The 25,077-nt window shown below is 36.8% G+C and overlaps 1 protein-coding gene across 7 annotated transcripts in view; it reads left to right on the top strand.

Moving 5' to 3' along the window:
- The first annotated feature begins 5,818 nt into the window (after positions 1-5,818).
- Positions 5,819-25,077, top strand: part of PCDH9 (protocadherin 9) — a 932,607-nt gene continuing 913,348 nt past the window's right edge. For 6 of the 7 annotated variants that reach the window (XM_043580269.1, XM_043580243.1, XM_043580258.1 and 3 more), the window contains exons 1-2: positions 5,819-6,399; positions 7,605-10,775. In XM_043580269.1, the coding sequence (XP_043436204.1) occupies positions 7,740-10,775 (3,036 nt within the window). In that variant the 5' untranslated portion in view covers positions 5,819-6,399; positions 7,605-7,739. The remainder of the gene's footprint in view (positions 6,400-7,604; positions 10,776-25,077) is intronic. The other variant, XM_043580278.1, reaches the window with a different exon arrangement.

Below are 25,077 nucleotides of genomic sequence, written 5' to 3'. Positions count from 1 at the left end.
ATGAATAGATTAATGACACTAAATTTGTCCCATAGGAGTATAATAATTTCATGTAATCCTCACTTTATACTCTTAATTGCGATATTTACATGAAGTGTCACTTGGTCATTAGGATCTTCTCTGTTGCAATATACCAAAAAGTCAGCCTAATTCCATGGTGAGAGACAAATATTACTGAAAAATAATCCCATTACACTCCATTATAGCTGTTAAAGACACGTCTATTGGTATAGTTATTCCCAGAAATTAACAAATAAATTTGCAATTAGGTCATAGATACACTGATGTTGCTCTCAAACATGGTGCTATTTACTCTCCAAAATCAATACATTGCACGAATATTTTTGTGACATAAATGTTTATGATCTTTTTGAAATTATTGTAAGAGGCATTTACTGCTTTTTCTTATATTTTACAAGTGATATTTTTCCCAGGAAAATTTTCATACTTAGGCTTTCTTATAAGCTCCATGTAATGTGTCTCGTAACATACTATTTTTAAAAATAAATCACTTATGTGTCCTGGTTTGCTTTAAAGCAGATCAACCCCATTCTATAAAGTCAAGAAATTTCTTTGATGCTCTTTTAATCCTTTCTGAAAATTCACCAATCTTATAGCTGGAGCACAGTAAATTCATAGGCATAGGATTGAAAAGATGATGTGCATTTTAGAACCTTTTAAGGAGTGTATTAGTATACACTACAGAATCAGTTTTTCATTTAAGAAAAAATTAAAGAATTGTATGTATACACACAACTTTTGTCAGCAGAGTGGTATTGACTTAAGTCCCAGTCAAAGCATACCAGTATCTTTTAAAGGCTGAGCAATCCTTATATCCATCACTTGGGTCTTATCAGTGATATGGAGTTAAGCCAGAGCTACAGGAGTCAATGGAATATGCATCGTCTCCCTGACTCATCCTAATTGAATTAGAGGGGACTGTGGGTTAAATTTGGTTCCTGAGAGGAGATTATAAGAGAAAAATGAGGCTTATCCATCCTGCCCTATATTAAGTCTATTTATGTGCACATTATGTAACAAATTGGGCTCCTAGAAGAATATCATGTGAGTTTGTCTTAAAACACACACACACACACAAACAGGAAAGATTTATAAGCAGGAAGTTGTGTGTGTGTCGGGGGCGGGGAGGATATAGAATGAGTTACCAGAATGATGTTTCAAGAAACAGGAAGTTTTGTTTTCAACAACATACTCTTACTGATAAAGTACTGAAAGAATAAAAAACTTGTTCTATATTTTAAGTTGAGAAAGTCCTAATATCTAAGAAAATCATTTTCCCAATTATCCTTGGGCAAATACTGTTGTGTTTGAACCAGGTTTTTGTCTCGAACATTTTCCTATCTCTATTTTTCAGTGTAAATACAGGTGCTCCCAAACGTGCATGCTATTTTTGCATCTTTGGACATTTATTTAAATATGAATTGTGAATAGATCATACCTGATATTCTAATCTAACAGTTTTTGCCCATAAAAACTGGAAAATAGAAATATACACAGGAAATAAAGTTTTGTATGTTATATTTTACTTGAAATTCCATGACTTAAAGTGATCAAATTAAAAAACATCTACTAGCTTAAAACCACTTTTTCATGTTTTCCTGAGTGATTACCTGAGCCCCACCTATGAAAGGGGAAAGGCTTTGTTATGAAAGCTATGTCTTGATATGACCTTATGTCTTAAAAAACCAATAACGAAACTTGAAAATTCAATATTTTCTTTATATAGTAGTCATGATAACATAGAGGCACTGGAAAATGTCAGTTAATATTGTAATAACTGTTAGAGCTACAAACCTGACATCTATAATCGTTGTCAGTCATAAAAATATAGCAAATTGGGATAAATTTAGTTCAGTCATTCAAACAGAATGAAGCTTCTTGTCACCTGCTTTCCTTTGTGATTTGATTACCTTGAACTAGGTTTTCGTTAAAGAAAAAAAAAAGTATTCAAAGAAAAAGCTAATAGTGAAGCAAAAGAATTATTCAAGAAGCTTACTACACTTAACCAGTTTGCACAGGCTTAAAAGGTGTTAATTTTCTTTTTGTGGTGTTAGAATTCTGCATTGTCATTTTCTAAACAGTGATAATACAAATAACCCTTAGTATTCTTCACACAATTCTCCCCCAGAAGTAGGGTACAATAGTCTAGCATCTTTTGTGAAATTGGGACAATAATACCTGCTGTGAGGTAAGAGCCCCTGTGATTGATTGATTAATGTGTGTCAGACACAATAAGACATCTAGATTAAAGGAACTTTAGAAATATAGGGCATGGAAATATTTTTTAATTTTTAACTTTGATTACAATATAGAACTAGTATATAGAGTCGAAAATTTTAGTTCTGAAATCCTTGAGTTCATTTGATCATTCCAAGTAGCACAGTCTGTTTCTTGTATAAATTGTTTCTTAAAGAAGCCTTTACAATTGATATGAAATGTAATTTTAAAATGCTGAGTGATAACTAGAAAATCAGATGAAAATCCAATTAAACTTCATAATTTAAGTTATTAAGTGCCATTACATGGAAACTATTGTTTAATATATATAAACAGAGCAACATTAAAATTTCAGAATATAATAATTTCAACCTGACATCTTTTTCAACATAAGTCTGTAATAGCATTTTAGTTTTCAGTTAGCTGGCTGAAGGTGACTTAGCTTTGTAAGTGTCCCATGACTTACATAATGCAGAGAGAACACTAAGGCAATTTTAATATAGCCCAGATGACATAATTCCTAAAGTACTAATCAGGTACAACACAGGTGAGAATATCGTGATTCCCGGCTCTACAACACATGCACTAACAAAGATGAATAATGGTTAAAAGAGATCTAATTGGAAGTCTAGAATACATCTTGGAAGATCTGTATTGGAAGTCATAATTGGAAATCTAATATTTTATTCAATTCACTAAGGAAAAACAATTAAAATGCAGTAAAAAAAAACCCACAATATATTCCCCTACGAAAACTAAAATTACTATTTCCCAAGTTCATAATTCTGTTGACACAACTTTCAAAAAGTAGAGGTGAATTGTGAGCAGCTCTCATTATGCACATGTTTTACATAGTGTTTTGGTCAGAAGCCTCAAGTTATTTTTTCCCAGGAATATTCATGAGATCTCTAATCGTAGTTCTCATTCTATAGTTTATAAGTTGGAATATAATAGGGTAACAATAAGCTTCAACTGTTCTGGCTTTAAGAGCTAAAACTGGTATGGTTAAAGAATCTCAGTGATTTAGATATGCTAAATAAACACAAAATAGAATGCACTGAAGTCAGCTTTATTTCTGTGTTCAATTTCCTTTGCAAAGAATCTAAATGTATTTCTTTTTGGGGGCTTTGACCTGTGGTTTCCATTAATTGAAGTCTCATGGTTGTAAATTTAATCGTGATAATTTTTTTTTCTCTTCCTAACCTTCATCTGTGTTCTAAGATTTCGTCTATTGAGTATAAGATAATAATGGGTTCTGACTACAAGTCAAGCTATTCTTTAGCAAACAGAAACAATTACGCTTGGTAATAAGGTTAAATAATTATTGCTAAGCTATGTGTTGCGATTACAACAGAACTTTGAAATGACTACAGTAAGATTAGAATAAGAAGGTGAGATAGCATGATGCTTATGAAATGAACTGGAAAGTGCCTGTGCTGCTGTGTTTATTGTAAATGTATCAGGATGATGGTTCATTTATTTTAAACTAGTTCAGAGCATAAAATAGGTGACAGTTGGAACAATGCACTAGCTTTAACTGTAGATTTTGTGAATGGCAAAATAATCATCAGTAGTAAAATAAAAGAATTCCTGTAATTCACAATGTATCAGGTAATTTTTTTTTGACTTTTGTATACCTAAGCAGACCTTTCATTCCGTATATTCTACTCCTACAAAATACTATTGTAAGAGTCATTAGGCTATTTAAAAACAATATCCACCTATTGCTTGCAAGAAACTGTTTTTCTATTTTATGTATAAGGGATCAATGTATTTTACAGTGGGCTTTTAGGTACTGCACTTTTATTGTGAATATTCGCCAGAGGAAAAGTTTGAATAAAAAGGAGCTTATATTTTCACAGATGAGGGGAAATTGTAATGCCAAATGAGTTGGTCAAATAATGGAATTATTTATACAATATCTAAGAATGGTAGGCTTAATGATTTCCTTTTTTACTTTTAAATATCTAAAATTAAGTTGTTCTTATTGGAAAAAAACAACAACAACCAAAACATTGTACTGAAACAAAAGGAACATGCCATCATAGTGCTTAACTGCAGAGTCTTCAGTGCTTCTGCAGCCCAGTACAGAATGAGGAACACGGAGGTTTAAGACAAATACTCTTTATCCTCTAAGTTAGAACAAGTTACTCAATCACGCATTAAGACTTTCTCAGACAACTTTTACAGGTCATTCAAAAACATTTTTTGTGTGTGTTGTTCCAAGTGAACTGTTATTAATGCCTCAAACTTAGGTATCTGGCATTGTGGGTAGAGTCCCACAGAAATCTTCGTGGTTTGCTAATTTTAAAAGATCAATCGAAAACAGTGCTTCGGGGGCTAATATTTAGGGAATAAGGCTGATCCTTTCCGGAGTCATTCCGTTTAGCTCTTGTATGAAAAGGAGAAACCTGTGAGGATTTGGTACAGAACTGGAGTCAGAAATGCACAGGGAGAGACAAGTACTACATGTAAAGTTGCAATCAGAAGTGCAAAAGGAAAGGAAATGCTCTACAGCTTGGGGAACAGCTGGACGGGACTCCTTCCAGCCTCTCACAAGCAAAGTTTGCAGTTAGGTGAACTGGATGCAGGTTTTGCTGCAGCCGCGCGACCTGACGAGCTCGGGTTCCTAGGTTTCTGGACACCGCGGGAGTCGAAGTGCAAGGACAGCTAAGATAGGTCGCCGTGGCCCACGCTGTTCTCCGAGACGAGACTTTGCACCGCACGCCAGACAGGCCTGGGGCTGATCAAGGGCGTCCCAGAAGCTGCCACTTTCCCTTTCCCCAGGCATCTTCCATCACCCTGCTTCTAGAAAGTGCGCAAATTAATTTTCTTTCCGGTCCTGGTTGAGATTCAAATATCCCGTCCCGACCTTTCGCTATCCGCCCTCTCTGCCCTTCTTGCCAATGTTCCTGCCAGCAAAAGCCTCTAGTTGCAGCACCGGGCATGTTGTCTGTTTAACGCTCTCCGGAGATCCGTTGGCCCGTGCTTCCTCCTGAGGGGTGACAGCGCATATCGTGTCTCATACCCTGGTTTGACTCTTCCCTCCCTTCGCATTCTGGCCCCTCCATTTAGTAAAGACAAGTGCGAAATGTGCTCTCGGAGATGAGCCCTCTCTGCACCCCCTCCCCCCCACCATCCGCCCATCGCGGTGTGGGAGGCTCCCCGGATCCTTGCCTGCACTGCCCGCCTGCCTCCCGCGCCGCCCCGGCTCGTCCCACCACCGGTGCTCCGCGGTTCTCTGCCCCTCGCCGCACAGAGCAAACCAAAGGGCGGCTCACGCTGCGAGAGCTGCCTCCGCGCCGGCCTGGGGAGCAGCGGCACTTCCCTCCGGGCCGAACCCTGCTGGGCATGCTCAGTGCGCCTCCTGGAGCCCGGCTCTCCCGGGGCCAGGATCAGTTCTCCGGGTTTTCGCGGCTGCCGAGGGGGCGCTGAGGAGGGGAGGCTGGGAGACAGTCAGCGCCTTGTTCCTCGCCCCCTCCCTCGTGCCTGGCTGCAGCCGCCCGCACCGCAAGATGCGGGCCAATCAGGGGCCGGAGGCGGGGCTCTGGCAGTCACGCCCTCCCTCTGGGCTTATTGAGAGTTATATCAAGAAATTCAGTTCAGAGAGGAGAGAGGAGAGGGAGAAGGAGAGAGGGGCAGAGGAGAAGGGAGAGAGGGAGAGCATGCAAGACAGGAAGGAGCGCCTTAGAGTCTCTGAAGCACGAAAGAGATAACCGATTAGGAATTTTTCGGGCAACTGTCATCCCGGAGAGCAGCCAGAGAATCACCATCACCCCAACTCTGACGTTTCCTACCAGAAGTTAGACTTAAGCAGTATTGACATCGGAGGGAAATGGTATGCCTGATGCTGTGGAAAATACCCCTGAGCTGAAGAAGTGCAACTGGATGTTGTGTGTGTGTTAAATACCAGAAGAGCCCAGACCCCGTGGTAATAGAGACGAAAATGTGAAGAGAATGACTAACGACAAATCTGTGAATTTGTTCTCTGGAGTTGCTAATTTGCCAGCCCGAAGCAACACAATTCACAAGGAGGAAACGTTTTGCTGCTTCTGATTTCTCCCCAAACTGGTGCTACCAGATGCATGGCTTTCTATGTGTTGGAACAAATCATTCCTAACTGCAGCATACCGGGAAAGGGGAAAGGTTGAGGCAACTAACGTAAGTGTAAAGTTTCGCATGTACAATTGTAAATTTTGTGTTTAGATATGTCCTCAGTGTGGACGAGGGATGTTTGTAATTGGGTAGACGGTTGGGGCAGAGCTCACCTACTAGGCTGTATCTGCATCCCTACCTGCATCACTCTGCTGGAACTAATCGCGGGCATCAGCTACCGTACAGCCTAATGCAGATAAGATTAGAGCCTGGGAACTGACCAGTTCTACTCAAGTAGGCTGCCTGGAGCCTTGCACCCATTTAAATTGCAGTTAGGGGAGCATCTAAACAGAAGCCTTTTTACCTGCGTTACTGGGTTGCAGTATTTATGTGTGGCAGATGTTACTCATATTATAACCAGGGATCAGGGTTAAGAAACTGCATTTTTTCCTCTTTTATGTTCAGTAGAAAATATTGTGCTGTTACATGGAAATGTTAGCTGCGTTTTACTTCCATCTCCACACTCTCTTCCACATCTAGGATGAGGAATCTTGTATTATACATTTTTAAAAGTTTTAGTGTGTTTCTTAATCCAAATGGGGATAATTTGGCAATATGGAGAAATGAGAGCAAGGTCTGGGTAGGAAATTTGAAGTGTTGGTATCGTGCTTTTAAGCAATGAGGCTATGTAGTGGCCGGTGACTATTGCTTCTGATGCTGCAGCAGCATGTCCGGGTGCTTGTTTCCCAGTAAGATTGTATTAGAAGGCAGTTGAGGAACTGGGAAGAAAGAAGAGATAGTCTTTTTAGAGGAAAGAGGTGACTCAGTGTAGCAGAGAAGAAAACATCACATTTGACATGTGACAAAGCAATTAGCAGGAACCATAGATAAATACTTGGTGTTTTTCACTTGCACCTAAAAAAACTAAGGGAGGTGGGTTAGAAGCCAGGAGGCGGGTAAGACAGGGGGAGGGGAAGAGGAGAACAAGAATGCATGTTTTGAATTAAACAGTGTCCTGAAAAACAGTGTGGGTGAATTCAGGTAAAAATAGCAGCTGTCCTTAATTCAAAAGTAGATTAATTTCATTTTCTCCTGGCAAATGCAACAAGCAGTGGATATTTAGTGTTTTCATCCACAGAGTTAACTTGCAAACAGTGGCAGAGCAAACTGCCATGTTTACTAATGTGCAGTGGAAAATGTGTTGTGATATTTCATGACTGTGTGTTTTTGTTTACTGAAGAATAATATTGTCTATACGATTGTGTTGACAGTGGCTGTCTCCAAATAAGCGATGAGATGTAATGCATCCTCCAGTCCATGCACGCTTCCTCTTGCAATTCGTGCATCATTCCTCAGTGGAAACCTTTAAACCCTAAAATCCAGGAAAAGAAAATAAATACATTATCATGGACCTGAGGGATTTTTACCTGTTGGCTGCTCTGATTGCCTGTTTAAGGCTGGATTCCGCAATAGCTCAAGAACTTATTTACACTATTAGAGAGGAATTGCCTGAAAATGTGCCCATAGGAAACATACCAAAGGATCTGAACATTTCTCACATCAATGCTGCCACAGGGACCAGTGCCAGCCTTGTCTACAGACTGGTTTCTAAAGCTGGGGATGCCCCTTTGGTGAAAGTATCCAGTAGCACTGGGGAAATTTTCACAACCTCCAATAGAATAGACAGAGAAAAACTCTGTGCTGGAGCCTCTTATGCTGAGGAGAACGAGTGTTTCTTTGAACTTGAGGTAGTGATCCTCCCCAATGATTTTTTCAGGCTGATCAAAATAAAAATAATTGTCAAGGATACCAATGATAATGCCCCCATGTTTCCATCCCCTGTCATCAATATTTCCATTCCAGAAAACACTTTGATCAACAGCCGCTTTCCAATTCCATCAGCAACAGATCCTGACACAGGCTTCAATGGTGTACAGCATTATGAATTGTTAAATGGGCAGAGTGTTTTTGGACTGGATATCGTGGAAACTCCGGAGGGAGAGAAGTGGCCGCAATTGATTGTTCAGCAAAACTTGGACAGAGAACAGAAAGATACCTATGTGATGAAAATCAAAGTAGAGGATGGAGGCACTCCACAGAAATCCAGCACGGCCATACTGCAGGTCACAGTAAGTGATGTAAATGACAACAGGCCAGTGTTTAAAGAGGGTCAAGTGGAGGTGCATATTCCAGAGAATGCTCCTGTGGGCACCTCTGTAATTCAGCTCCATGCCACTGATGCAGATATAGGCAGCAATGCTGAAATCCGGTACATTTTTGGTGCCCAGGTCGCCCCTGCAACCAAAAGGCTCTTTGCTTTAAATAATACTACTGGGCTGATTACAGTTCAGAGGTCCCTAGATCGAGAGGAGACAGCCATTCACAAAGTGACAGTGCTGGCTAGTGATGGCAGCTCCACTCCTGCTCGAGCAACGGTTACCATCAATGTCACTGATGTAAATGATAACCCTCCTAACATAGACCTCAGGTACATTATAAGTCCCATCAATGGCACAGTGTATTTATCTGAGAAAGATCCTGTCAATACAAAGATTGCCCTAATTACAGTTTCAGATAAGGACACAGATGTGAATGGCAAAGTGATCTGTTTTATTGAAAGAGAGGTCCCATTTCATTTGAAGGCAGTATACGATAACCAATATTTGTTAGAGACCTCCTCTTTGTTGGACTATGAGGGCACCAAAGAATTCAGCTTTAAAATTGTTGCCTCTGATTCTGGGAAACCCAGTTTAAATCAGACTGCCCTGGTAAGGGTTAAGCTTGAGGACGAAAATGACAACCCACCAATTTTCAACCAGCCTGTAATTGAGCTGTCAGTTTCTGAAAACAACCGACGTGGGTTATACTTAACAACTATTAGTGCCACAGATGAAGACAGTGGGAAAAATGCGGACATTGTTTATCAGCTTGGACCGAATGCCTCCTTCTTTGATTTGGACCGAAAGACAGGAGTTTTGACAGCCTCCAGAGTCTTTGACAGAGAAGAACAGGAGCGGTTCATTTTTACAGTAACTGCCAGGGACAATGGAACCCCTCCCCTCCAAAGCCAAGCGGCCGTGATAGTTACTGTTCTGGATGAGAATGACAATAGCCCCAAGTTTACTCATAATCATTTTCAATTTTTTGTGTCTGAGAATCTGCCAAAGTATAGTACTGTGGGGGTAATCACAGTGACAGATGCAGATGCTGGAGAGAATAAAGCTGTGACTCTCTCCATTCTAAATGACAATGATAATTTTGTGCTGGATCCCTATTCTGGAGTCATAAAGTCAAATGTCTCATTTGATAGAGAGCAGCAGAGTTCCTACACTTTTGATGTCAAAGCCACTGATGGAGGACAACCACCTCGTTCCTCCACTGCAAAAGTAACTATCAATGTCATGGATGTCAATGACAATAGCCCAGTTGTCATTTCTCCACCTTCCAACACTTCTTTTAAGTTGGTACCCCTCTCAGCCATTCCTGGCTCTGTGGTAGCAGAAGTTTTTGCAGTGGATATTGACACTGGGATGAACGCCGAACTGAAGTATACAATTGTGAGTGGGAACAACAAAGGCTTGTTTCGGATCGATCCAGTAACAGGTAACATCACTCTGGAAGAGAAGCCAGCACCTACTGATGTGGGCTTGCACCGTTTGGTGGTCAATATAAGTGACCTGGGATACCCTAAGTCTTTGCACACACTCGTGCTTGTTTTTCTTTACGTTAATGACACCGCTGGGAATGCCTCCTATATCTATGACTTGATTCGCAGGACTATGGAGACCCCACTGGATAGGAACATAGGGGACAGTAGCCAACCCTATCAAAATGAGGACTATCTCACCATCATGATTGCCATCGTCGCAGGGGCCATGGTGGTCATAGTGGTGATCTTCGTCACCGTCCTGGTGCGATGTCGCCATGCATCGAGGTTCAAAGCAGCTCAGAGGAGCAAGCAAGGTGCTGAGTGGATGTCCCCAAACCAGGAGAACAAACAAAACAAGAAAAAGAAAAGGAAGAAAAGAAAGTCTCCCAAGAGCTCTCTTTTGAACTTTGTTACAATTGAAGAGTCCAAACCTGACGATGCAGTTCACGAACCTATCAATGGGACAATAAGCCTGCCCGCTGAGCTGGAGGAGCAAAGTATAGGAAGATTTGACTGGGGCCCAGCCCCTCCAACAACCTTCAAACCTAACAGCCCTGACCTGGCCAAGCACTACAAATCTGCTTCTCCACAGCCTGCTTTTCATCTTAAACCAGACACTCCGGTTTCCGTGAAAAAGCATCATGTGATTCAGGAACTCCCTTTGGACAACACCTTTGTCGGGGGTTGTGACACCCTCTCCAAACGCTCTTCCACTAGTTCAGATCACTTCAGTGCCTCAGAGTGCAGTTCCCAAGGAGGCTTCAAGACAAAGGGCCCCTTACACACCAGACAGGTAAACGAGCACTTTTACTGGTCTATAAGTACTGCATACAAGTGCCCAGTCAACCAGTATTAACGTGCCAGTGTGTCTCTTGTTTTGGTCTAACTTTAGCTTAGTTATAAAGAGGGAAAAAAAAAACTTGACCCCTTTTTTTATTCCTCTGGGGCTCAGTCAAGAATTTTTAGAACAGCTTTGAAATTTCTGAGTTCTGAGAATTATTTAACTTCCCAGTTTCCTTCAAATGACAAAAGATGAAAAGAGGAAATAATTCCAAAATGTCCCAAGATAATGTTTGCTGAAGAAGAAAACCTGTCCTGTTATGCCAAATTCTGCTCCTGGGGTTTCCAAATTGACTGCTTCAAGATTTTCACGTTACCTTTTGATCTAAAAAGTCACCTTCAAATCCCAAGTTTTAAATGACGTTTGAAGGTGTCGCTATAATTATTTTGGTGCTGTGGTTGCTAAAGGGGTTAATTTTTTTTAGTCTCTAAACAAGATAGTAGTTTATTAAATGTACATCAGCCGTGAAGCACATGATTGTTGATAGATTGCAACGAAGCCATATAGGAAGCCTTCTCTTTGATTTCAAATGATTTCATTGTAATATAGTACATTGGGTATTGAATAGAAGGTTGGCAAATTGTCCGTAATGGCCAAAGTACTCTTTCAAGAAAAAAAAAAAATAGAAGGAATGCTTTCTCCCTGATATAACCAATTTATACAGAAAAGAATGAATCCATTGTAAATATTCTCCCATCTTAGTAATGCATAAGTGATCTGTCATAACTCATTTTAAACTGTGAAATATGCCATATGAAGAGGGATTAAGAGGCTGAGAAACTCATATTTCAACCAAATCCAGAATTAGTTTTTCTTAGGTCTAATAATTCCTTGTTAATAAAGATTTAAATGCAGTGCTGTCTAATTTATTTCACTGGTGCTTGTCTATTGCCATGAAATTTGAGTGTCAGTAATAGCCTGTAGATGGCACTAGGGTATCATGTCGCTTGTGCTGGCCAGGCGCCCATCCCGCAGTAGCAAGGAAAGGGGGGAGGGAAGGATCAAGCTGGTACTACAGCCAAAGATACCTTTTATTTAATGATAGTTGCTCTGGAGCAACTAGCATTTCAATTCATTTGGTTGCTCTTTTGTGATTAGCTCTCACCACACCAACTTTCTAGGATTTTGTAATCTGAGTTCCACCCTTGTTGGTACTGAGTCCCCCTATGGTGATGGCCCATCTGAATTTGTTCAAAATAAGGAACATATAGATTTCAGAAAATCAAGGAAAGCAAAAATAAATTTGCAGGACAGTATTGACAATTGTTGATCAGTGTTTGAAAACTCAAGAGTTTTTCCTTTTTTTATGTGGGACGTGGGGTGAGATAGAATGTTTCATTGAAACTCTATTTCCCTCTTACCATCTAGTGTTTATTGCTCTGGAATGACTTTAAGGTTTTGTGGTAATAAGATATTCATAAAAGTAATTTTGACATTGAATCACATAGATATTCCCAGAACAGTAAGCATAATGTCTATCTGTGATTATTCAACTAAAATCTCTACTTCTTAATGTAAAAGATTAGATATCTAGAGCATTTTAAAAGTACATATACTTAAAGCTTGAAGGCACAGAATTAGAGGAATTAAAATAAGTCCGTGTCAGAATTCTAGAGGAGCATATGAAGTTATCTGATAGAAGTTGAAGTTGGAAAGACTTATTTTTATGTTAACTTCATCAGCTTTTTAAGAGAGGTTGTTTTAAAATGTAGATTTCTGAGCTTAGTAAAGGTTTGTGAAAGAAAGTTGGTAAATAAGATAGTTAATCATGCTAAGTAATTTTTGAAACTAATGGACTTAATGGATTTAATGGACTTAAATATGAAGGTACTATTAATGAAAAGAAAGAAAACGGCTTTTTTATTTACTTTTTAGGTGAAGGTCACTCACAATATGCTGATATTTTATGATTTGCATACTCTCTTGAAAAAAGCAAACATGATTTGAACTTTTCATACAAAATCTGAAATTTGTTTTCCAAAGAAACATTCTGATATTCTTCCAACATCATCTTTCTTTTCATGTAAATGTGGTGTGGATTAGCATTGACGCACGGGCCCACTTTTTCTGACTTCTCCACAAAACTTGAAACTCTATGTAGTACAGTGACATAAATGTTAAGTGCATTTCAGCAAATTATGGAAAAGATATTTTGTTTAGGCTTAGTCATAAGAACATTTGTATGATGTAATCTTTAAAATAGGATGCTGACTAATTCTCTAACTGGAACTAAAGTGCATTTTAGACATTCCTTGAGACCATGTGTTACTGTGCAGTTCTCATTGTAGTCATTTGGATGTTCAGACATAGCTGTAATTCAGTATTATGCTGAAGAGCTATTGAAATGGCTTTGCTTATACCTTTTAGAAATTTTCATGCCGAGAAAGAAAAATTGCAGTGTTGGAGAAAAGGAATACTGGAAGTAAGGAGAAGTGTTGGTGATAGCAATATGTACAATTTTAGTGTAAGAGGCATATTTTCTATGAATGAAGAACATAAATTATATACGATCCTTTTAGGTTTTTTTTTTTTTTTAACTGAACTACATGAGTGTTATCTGAAGATGTTCTAGTTAAGCTAAAATAAAAATTCTATTTTTAGCTCCTTCTCTTCAACTAGTTGCTTTTATACAGAATATGCTCCTGAAGCTACACAATTTTGAAAAAAGTAGGGTTTATCACAACAAAAGCTTTCAAAGGAATTTATAAACATATAATGTGTGAAGATTTTTAGTTGAGTGGGCACAGAGTGCTGTGAACAGGAATACCTTTTTCACTTAATGGTGCTAGTTGATGTGTGAGTAAAATGCAAGATTCTTGAGTAAAGGGCTACCAAATTTAAATATCATTCATCTGTGTTGTGGATACAATGAAAACATAATGTCTGACTCTTCTGCCATCAGGGCATTAGTTCCTATTTTGTCTTTCATTCCCCTGCTGTTTTGCCTTGTGTGACCCTGCAAAGAATGTTGGAAACCATATTCCTCATCCACTCGATTTCACTGAGCTTTCATTTTCCTTGAACATAACAAATCTGTCACTGGATTTTCCACAAATTATTTTGCATGAATTTTCAGAAGTACCCTTATCATTCACAGATTGGGTGGAATTTCCCGTTTTTAAGAAAAGCAAGAGCATGTCTTGATATTTATTTATAAATAAGCAAAGTTCACTGTTATGGGTTTAAGAGGATGGCAAGATAATCAATTCCAGTAGGGCTTTAAGTGATAAAGCTCATTGGTGTATTTTTCTAAAAGGAAAATATATTCTTAGTGGATGTGATTTTTAAAATGTGATATTAAGTTCTCAAACTTCAAGGTGTCTCAGAATGATCCAGAGGGTTTCTTAAAACATGGACCCCACTCCCAGATGTTCTGATTCAGTACCATTGGGGTCAAGCCTGAAAGTTTCCATTGCTGACAAGATCCTAGGCATGCTGATGCTTAGTCCAGAGACCATACTTTGAGAACCACTGCCTCAGCATATTGGAATAAGAAACGTCAGGTCTTTTCCCTTTCAGATTATCATTTCCAGAGTACCTGTTTGTACACAGCCCAGCTCTCACTCAGCTCACTTATTGACAGCCTTTTTATTGTGGCTGGAGGGGCTTTACAGTAAGCTGTTTATTGCTATTTCCCAACCTGGTTGACAGCACTTGGGGAATTAATTTTCTTGGCCCCAGTGTGCTTTTTGTGGGGGTATAAATGAAAATGTAAAAAAAAAAAAAAGTGACCTATTTACATTTGACAACTTCTTCCAGTAATAAAACAATCTGTGAGAGTTGCATTACAGTCTGGTTGTGGGTAAACAGTCATGTTTAATTTTCTAAATGAAATGCTTATTTTAGAGTTTAAGTATCCTGACTTCAACTGTTCACAAGCGAGAGTATTTGCTCATATGTGTATCTGTGGATGTATCGAAGAAATTAAACGTTGAAAATGTGTGTGCATGCTATACTCAAGTGTATACATGTACTTTTACTACAGAAAGGGAATTGCTTCTATTCCCAGTCAGTTAGAGATACCATACTACAGTTATGATTATTTTTCATTTTTGAAGAATCCCACTACAACCACTGAAGTGCTGTGTCACGTAAAATGCAGAAGACAGTCATAGAATTGCTATTTAGAACAGTGGGAAAATGCAATTGAAAGAAGTGAAGGCAGCAAATCTGAACTAATGTGAGGCTACTAAAAAAAATGTGACGATACTTGAAACTACTAAACGTTGCAGTAGATCGTGACAGTTGAACACAGGTGGTATGTGGAGAAAAATTGCTCCCCAAGATGCAAAGTGTATTTAAAATGTTATCAGTTGCGATTTTTATTTCCACTCCTTCCCTTTGGCCAAGTGCCCTATGATCAAGAAGTCAGTTGTGAGGTAAAGGAAACCCAGACCCCTTGGATTGATTTAGGAATTTGAAATGAGGATGGGCCATCTATACAAACTGGCTACCTTTCCTCTTGGATTTGTGATACAAATACTTGATTTTTTTTTCAACCTCATACAGCTAAGCTATAAAATTCAAGGTACATTTTAGTATTCATTGCTAATAACCTTGAGGAGAGTAAAAATAAAAGTTGCCACTGTATTAAGCATAGATGTGTCTTCTGATTACTGAATACGTGTTAACGTAGAGAAAACAATTTCAGTAGTTAAAAGACTATCTCCTAAATTTTACAATTATTTCTATATATAGAAACACTCTAAACTGATGTTCCCTTAGTTTCAAGTGAGTCATCCTTACGGTGTTACAGAAGAGGCTTTAACATCACTAAAATTACCTTGCAAGTATTGTACTGCTAAGAATATGTGATATTCTTTGGGTATATGTATAGTCTTATTAAATATTTCAAGCTATAATGTATCTTCTCATAATAGCTCAAATTAAAATATACATGAAATAGTAAAATAGAATTTAGATTTAATGAAAAACCTCAAATCTAAAACCACATTTCCTCATAACCAATTGTGAATTAGTCTGACTCTTGAACTTTCATTTTTTATGTTGACTGACATATGTGAGATGTGCATAAACTATACCCAAAATATTAGAAATGGTCTCTTAATGAATTATTTTTCATATCGCATTATTTTCTGTGGCAGTACTGAGGTATGAAAGTGAGACCTGTAAATTATTTTCTCAGAAGCATTGTTTCCACAATTTTATTTTATTGTTCAGATTGTTTTGGTTTCTAATTTTTTTGGGGGGGGGTAGGTGGGAATGCAGAAATGGTCCAAATGCTAACTAACCCCCACAGACGCCATGCTGGTCTAGCGGTACCGGACTGAGTGTTTATGGGATCGAGGGCCATGTCAACTTTACTGCTCCTTTATTAGCATTTTCTCAGTTTGACTTTGTCAGAGTTGAACTCTTAGCTTGCATATTATTTCAGACAAAAAAGAAAGTGAGTTTAGTGAATTGTTTACCACTTTCACTTAAAATCCCTGCAGTAAGCATTCTCTGAATTTAGTGTGATGTTTTCTTGAAGGAGACCCTTTATTCAAACTAGTCTCTTGCTAATATTAACAAGTTAGTTACTATCTTATATAGTCAAGGTAGTTGGAAACTAAGAATTATTTAGAAATACATGGGTTTTTAAATTTTGGCTTTCTTGACAGCTGATTTTATCTTTAATAGATTTTCCAGAATTCTACATACCAGGGCCCTAAAATTTGTCATTAAAAAAAAAATATGACTCTAATCACAGGTCAGATATTAGTGAGAATTTGGGAATGCAAGGCAGCAGGGGGCTTGCTCTAAAGTTTTCAATATCTGGAAGCATAGGAGTTCAATAACTAATAATGCTAATGTGGTACATCCTTTGTATTAGTTAGGACCCCCTGAATCTGCATCAGATCAGGGAAAAAAATCCAAATGTAGAAATAAGATTTCTCATGTACGTTAGGAGATAGGCTGTGCTGTTTAGGATTTCATCAGTTATTTCAGATAGCTGTTAAATCTGTCAAACATTTCATTTGGAAAGGAACACATGCTTTTTACCTTTGTTTGATACAAACCTATTGGGCTGTCAGTCATCAGAAACATAGAACAAGAAAGACATATTACTATGATTGACATTTTGGTTTTGATTTATATTCTTTTTTCCCTAAGCCAAGATTCATTAAAATGGAAGTTCATTAAGTAAGTTAAACAACTACCCTTCCTTAATGGTAAAGGGTGATGGCAGGAATAAAGTGGGAAAACAACCCATATTTACTCTCTCACTCACATTTTGTCCTCTAGACAGTTTGTATCCTATAGATAAGAATAGTACTGGAATTAGTAGAAATTTCTGAGCCATGATATGATTTTAAGGTATTCAGAACTCGAAGTCATTGATTAGGGATAGGTTTTTCCATACTTCTCTGTTATTTACATTATTTAAATATTTCCCCAATTTTAACAGTCCAATCGATTACTGGTCCGTCAGCACATATCACATTTAAAATGATGGACTTGGAACCATCTGTACAGTTGGGGGTGGTGAAGATATAAGCACAATTTGAGGGGCATATTTGATTAATTCTTTCTAGTCATGTTATACTCATTATTCCAGAATTTGTTAACAAGTGAACTTATCTTTTCTTAAAAGGATTCTATTACAGCCTCAGCATTCATTCATTTATATAGATTTTTAATTATGTGGGCTGCAAGGAGGTGGAAATTGGGTTGATTTTACCATGTTTGTATAATATATTTTAACATTCTTCCACAATTTGTCTTTCTATCTGGCCATCTCTGCATTTTAGTATTACCCTGCTTTGTTAATATCCACTCTCTGGCCTTTTTCAGTCTGTTAGCAGTTGATTAAGAAATACTCTAATCCCTTCCAGGATATTGAGAAACTAATGGATTGCAGAGTATTTGGGTCTTTAAGCTTCAATTGTAAATGGTATGAAGAATTGTCATTGAGCTGATATTTGCATATATCTCTCCCAGTGCTAGTTACTTTGCCTCCTTTTTGTCCTCGTAATCTTCAGCTTTCATTCTAAGGATATTTATTTTGGTCGGAAATAAGCACACCAGTGATAAAAATTTGGGATTCACCTCCAAATGAATGCCATCACAGACAGGGAAATTCTGGCACATTTTGCATAGATCTGTATGAACACAGTGAACCCTTCATAAGCTCTTAGATTGCAGGAAATCGGTACTGAAAATTAAGTGGGGTTTTAAAGATTTGCAAAGTAGAGAGCTTTGTATAATGCTGGTATTGCAGGTGCCTATTAAATATGAAGTAAAGGCTTTGTAATACAACCAGCTAACACATTTCCCTCCACATTAGAGTGATTTATAGCCTAGAGAATTAGTCTTGCCTATTTTTTCCAAAAGCAGAAACATTGGATGTGTCTGAAAGAATAAAAATCTCAAACACATGCCTTGGAATAGACAGATTTACTTTTTGATGAATCTAGTTATTCCAAGTGGACAGTGCAGGCCTGCTCACACTTACCTTTGGTACCTCCGATGCCCGTGATCTGGCTTTCAACTCTTCCTGAGAAGAAACTCTCAGTTGTGTGTGTCAACTCTCCTCCAAAAGTAAATCAGATGAAAACCCTAGGTATCCATAAAACCATAGCATTACCATAATGAAGAGGGCTGGCTACTAAGTGAGTGCTCTGATCCTCATAGGAATTGATATTGAATCATTTCTCAAGCTGTATTTTTAGAATTCATCCTTGCTCCATTTGTAAATAGTGTGTGTGTGTGTAGCACGGCATCTCATTCCAGACATACGTGTATTTCAATATATTTACCTCATGACAGTGTTCAGTAAAATGCCTCGCAGTTCTTCAATACTTCACATGTTTGGCCCTGTTAGGTATAAATCAGTGGAAAGAGCCATGTGTATTTTTAAATGATTTTACAAATCCTATATTTTTGCCTACTAGAAAGAGCATATAATCCACGTGCAGTACACAGTAGGTATGGTGGACTTGCTGAGAATCTTCATAGATGATTGATTTTTAAAACAAAACTGTTTTTGTGCAAGACAATAGAAACCGCAATTCAGTGAATGAGGTTTTTTAAATTTTTTCCTCTTTAAACAAACCTCAATATGGAGAAGAATGGAGACACAGAAGGATATATAAAATGAAACCCTTTCTTTTATAGGAAGAAAATGTCTTCTGCTGACAGTAGTTCCATAGTAGATCTTTTCTTTGAGGAAAAAAAAAAAACAGTGCTTTTTTGGATTCGGAGGATACAACCAATCTGTGCCTCTGTGTGATAGCAGCTGCACGCTGAGGACTTTCAAATACACAGCTACACAGGATTCTGCAGGAAACTTTTTGTAGAAGGTGCAAGTGACAAATGGAGACAAAATGGAGTGAGTTCTGAGTTGTGAGTTGATGCCCTCCTGTGTCATATATTCATGTCATTGAACCAATTTTCACATTGGAAACCTAGAATCACAATAGCCTTACCTCTGTTTGTCAGCTGTAAACACACCTGCACTGGCAACTTTTCTTTCCTTCATTTCTTATCATTCACTAGGTGGATTATATTCATTTATGTTACTTAATATACGTCTGCTTTCTTAAATTTCTTGATAGATTTTAAAATACACAGATAAGTTTCTTGATATATATACATATATATGGATGGATGCATATATATATATACATCCATCCATATATATGTATATATATACATCCATCCATATATATATGTATATATATATACACATACATCCATATAATGTATGTATATACATATATATACATATATATACATATATATGTGTGTATATATATATATATATATATTGCTCAAAAACATCCCTAAGGTATCACAATACCCACAGTGTGTCCTTTCTTCCTAGAAATAGAAGATATCTATATTTTTTCCTTTGCAATTTTTAAAATTGAGTTTTTCTCACTGATACCATTTTCAAGGTGAAGATATAATGCTAAATTTAACTGTATGGATTAATGTTGCCATTCCTAATCTTCAAATTTCCAACATAAAAAAAGATGTCAAAATTTTATAAAAATAAATTCTTTTTGCTGCAGAATTGAAATGAGTATCAAAATTACATTAAGTTGTAGTAAAAACAGACAGTCGTTAGGATATTTTAGTTTGACATGAGCTCATTCTTGGTCTTGACAGCAAAATCTTCTGCCAAGCAGTGATGGCAAAATATGTTGAATTCATTGATTGATTTTTAAACATGGTAATAATTAAGCAAAATCATTTTGACACCTAAAGTCTCTGTTTTAGACAATTAAATTCTGCTTTAGCTAAGGTTATTGACTTCTGGATGGTACTGAAAGCAACACTCCTCAGGGTTTACACTATTCCTGTAGGACCATCTGTTATTGGCAAGGCTGTGCATCCTCTCCAGCCAAAGCAGTATCAACCCCAGTCGTATATTCAGGATTGTTCAAAACACGGCCCTGGTTCCTCATGATCCTTCAGTCTCAAGTGGTAATTCAGTTAAATCAAATACTGGTATATCATAATTTAAAACTTAATAATTAAGGAAACTAAGAAAGTTCTTTAGAGTAAGAGACTGAACCTTTCTTACCTTTGTATTTGCAAGACCAAATCTACAATGCCTAAGAGTGAACTTAGTAGGCATTCAGCAAATATTGACTTAGCCTGAGAGATAAGCTGATAATGGAATCATACTTTATGTATGTATAACAGTTCCATTGATTTCATTCCTATAACCATATAAAGAAGACAATCCATTCTTTATGTAGAAACTGAGATTCAGAAAATGTTGCTTGTTTGTTTGTTTTTTTTCCCAAGTAACATGGCTAAAGCCAATGGCTTTTATTTCCAATCCAGAGCCCTGCCTTTACACTGGTATTTCTTCCTTATGTGTGGCCTACTTTTACTTGTAAAACACTATTTTTAGGCTATATATTAGTTTGAAACATTTTCTTCAGTAGGGATATAATTTCACTGGAAAGGATTGCAACCCATTTATATATATATAAAAAATAAACAAATATATTACAGGGCAACTCAGTGCACCCCAAATTGTTCTTTACAGGTTACCTCTGAGTAAACCAACTCTAGATTATATTGAAATGTGGTAAGCATATGACACCCAAAGCACATCTGTATCCATTGCGGCTGTGACAGAGGGCAAAGGAATAAAGTATATGTGGAGAGTGAATGTTTGGTTTCAGCTGCTGTCCACATTTTCCTCTGTAACATCTTCGGCCTGATGACGAAAGCTCTAATTAGTTTGAAGAATTTTTTGTGGTTGAGGAGTCCTCGTGCTCTCCAATCTAAGAAATTATGATCTCCCTGACACCCTCCATTCATATTTCTGGAGGTCTAACTTACAGATGAGGAAGTATAGGCCTTGTTAGACTCTGCATTTTACCATTTTGATTTTTTAACAGTGAAGTACAATTAACACCTTTATATCATTTATCAGTGTCTTGACTCAATGATTTCAGCATGTAGGACAGAGAGAAGCAGAAAATTAGAAAGCTGCTGATTCTGAGGTACATAAATACTCTTCTGTCACATAAACGGATATCTCTGGTTTCCATTTTCTCCCTTATTCCACACCACTATGTTTGCCCATCATAACATTTTTTTTTCTTAAATTGGGATATAATGGGAAAAGAAAGGGTAAACTAAATAAACAGGGTCAGATTCCTTTCCCTCCTTATCAAAAATTTGTACTTATACCTTTCAATACTTAGATTGAGTCATTACCTCTAAACATAATGATCAATAGATTTACTTTGTTATCTGCTTGATAGGGACAGGTGTTTTAGAGGGAAAAAAGTTGTCACGTGAACGTTCCCTTAATAGACTTTTGAGTCATCTAGACATCACCCTAGAATCACGTATGAATTCTATAAAAAGAAGCAAAATAATAATTGAATAGTGACTAGAGCAGTGTCTAGCTACTATATTAATTTTGGAAAGATAAATTTGGTGTCTAAAAGAACTCACAGGATAGTTTCTCAAGACTCAAATGGGCCTTTGAGACTATTTGGCCTATTTAATTCTTTTTCTAGATGAAAAAAACTGAGACCCAAGAAGTAATTTGATATTTGGCGTAGGAAAAATGACTCCATGAAATGCTACTTAGAAACTGTGACATTGGGCACATCATTTAAATGCACCAGTTCTTTCTTTCCTTGTCTGTAAAATGAGTGTAATCATGCCTAATCCATAAGGTTATCATGAGATTAAGTGAACGGGTACATGGATCCCTGTCAACGTCTGTCCCATGGTAGGCAGATACTTCAAAAAACCCCAAAAAACAAAACCTACCTGCTTTTCTCTCTTTTGTCTTCAAGGATACCAGTTTGCCATTGACAGAGGTGAAGATTGCACTTAATGTGTGTCCTCTTAGTTTTGTTCTTGGTGGTTTTTTGGAATATGAGTTTTATGTCTTTTTAATAAGCATGTCAGCTGTTAATCTGCTTTTGGTTAATTTTTTTTTTTTTTGGATATTTAGGATTTCTGAAAAGTTGGTCTTGTAACAGCATCTGAATAGTACAGACAGGATCCTATGTTTTCTTTTGAACTTAGTCCCTATTGTGCCACATTTATTAATTGCTTTATCTTTCATTTTGAGTATTTCGCCATTTTCATTCACATGTTGTATTTAAAATTATTCTGCTTTTAGCGTTTGTTATTAATTCACTTCCCTGTTGATTACCCATAGGAACTCCACCCGTCTGGGGATTTTCACCTTATACATCACTCCTATTACAAAACAACATATAAGAGAGAGAATCTGTTTCACAGTCAGTACTTAACACAGCTGGAACCATTTGAAACCTGCTGGGTTTTGCTTCCAATTATTCCATAGACTAGAAAGCATCTCCGTTGAAGTAGTGACATCCATGGTGTAATCAAACTAGTTAAAATGCCTTGGAGTATATGGATCATATTTCTGGGATTCATCAAATGTAAGCCAGAAGCATAATAACCAATAGTTTTTTTCTTTCTTATTTTAAAATACCATATTCACTTATAAATGAGTTTTTAATGTTTGAATATGCAAGTTTATAACATTTGAGTATATGGGTGATATAATAACATAAATGAGACCCAACAAACAAAAATATAACACAATATGATAGTATCTGAAAAAATACCTTTTCTTAATATACCAGAGGTCAAAGTCATTGCCTTATGGTAGCTTAGCTGAAATCATCAAGACAAAGTTATCGATTTGGATTTGGAGCAGAATGTAGTGGGGATTTGTTACTAATTCAATTAACTTGATCAACTAAATAAGTAGATATAGCCAATTTTTAGTTGGCCTCAATGTAACTAGGATTGTAGAAATTAAATTTTTAACTTCTTACTGACCTTTACTACTTTCTCAGTGTGATAAAATTATTTTTGTATTGGCCTTTTAGTTTAGTTCTAATTTTATATATAGACAGTGGCTAAGTAAGAAAAAAGGACTTTAGAACAAGAACAATATGAAAACTTATTCCTTGTGCTTGGTAAAGTTGAATCAAACAGATATAACATGACACACTAGTGTGATTTCCTTTAGACTACTGCTTGTTTTATACTAAGATGTAATATACTAAGATAGTGAACAGAGCGGGGATATAGTATGAATATTACCTCGAGTATCAAACGTCATGGAGTTGTAAGGATTATAGCATGGCATTATAGATGTTCAGTAAATTTTACTTAATGTCACCATAAGGACAAACATGGAGATAATCAGGTAAAATGAAGGTAAATGGCAAGAATCAGGCTGCAAGGATTTAGATTCATTGCTTTGGTTAAAAAAAAAATTTAGTTTTCTCATGGCGTCAAGCACATATAAATGTATACTAAACATGGCTAAATGTAAGTTAAGATGGCCACCATTATGTGTTGTCCATCTCAGTGATAAACCTTTATTAACTCTTAGAATAGAGAGGTGATTGTACACCCCTGGAAGTATATATGAGTTTCAGTTCAGATAATGACCAAACACTTATTCTATGAAGAAAATTATATTTCTTGTACTGCAATTCTCACATCTCTCCTTATGTAAACAGGGTCCACTTGATTTTCTCATCTAGCAATGTGAAGGATTTTTTCTGCCTGGAACCCCTACTTGGGTATAAGCCTGACAACCAGACAATATCCAGCCTTATCACTGGAATATTAAACCATGTTATATTTTCCTTAAGGGATACTAAAATGTATTCCAGAATTAATATCCTATAGTTTTAAATGTATGCTTTTTTAAGAATATTTTTTATCTTAAAAATACATAACTGATTTTTCTTGCCAAAGACCTCTACTGATATATACAAAAATTAATCTATATTTTTTTGTTAATTCTTTTATTCAACAGACATCTATTGTGTAACTTCAGTGGTCCTGAAACAGTGTTTGACAGTGGGAAGTTTTAAGAAAATAAGATATTTTATTTGCCTTAAAAGATTCCAGTGGGTTTTAAACACAATACTTTTTTTCTTGGAATCCCCTTACTTAAAATATGAGTTCTCTCTGTTTTAAATTGATGTCATCATTTCCCTGAAATATATTTTTTAAAACCTTTTTTTTTTTACACTAGTGCTGGAGACTTGATCTTTCAGTAGGGTAATAAAATTCTAAGATCTATTACTTCAATTATAAGAATGCCACATTTAAATTTATCCTTTGGTTAATTTAGAGGGAAATACACTTTTTCATCCTTAAAATCACACTTCTTCCACAGGCAAAGGTGTTAATAAAATATAGTCGCAAGAAAACTTCATTTCTGTAACTCTGAGATTAGCATATTTGCCATATTAAAAATCACTTTAAAAACATGGCATACATTGATAATGTTGAGTAATAACCTTAGTTGAAGAAGACAGTGTTCTCTACAGATGGAGATCCACTTACACAGGGATCCATTTAGAAAAGGGTATTTTGAATCATGATATTCTGCAAAGCAGTGTTTCAACCTTCACCCTTTGAAAAGGCATAAGCATAAGTGGAACAGAGATGTTAAACTCTGGCCAGAATAAATGTTTGGTTTAATTGGTTTTTACCTCCAGATGGTTATGATTTGGGCAGGTCCATTTTCTTTATGAATATTTATCACAATATTTCAAGGAATCGATGCAATAAAATACTAAAAACTAGAGACCTTTATTATATATATATATACATATATATGTGTATATATATGTATACATATGTGTATATATATATTATTTCTTAAATTGAGAAACATTCGTATCCTAAAAATTTGGTTTCCTTTAATCACAGAGGAAAATGTCATAATTGAGCTTTACATTTCAGGCAAGACAGACTATGTTAT

The sequence above is a fragment of the Prionailurus bengalensis genome, chromosome A1, assembly GCF_016509475.1.
Source record: "Prionailurus bengalensis isolate Pbe53 chromosome A1, Fcat_Pben_1.1_paternal_pri, whole genome shotgun sequence".
Taxonomy (NCBI): domain Eukaryota; kingdom Metazoa; phylum Chordata; class Mammalia; order Carnivora; family Felidae; genus Prionailurus; species Prionailurus bengalensis.
This window is presented reverse-complemented; position numbering and strand designations above follow the sequence as displayed.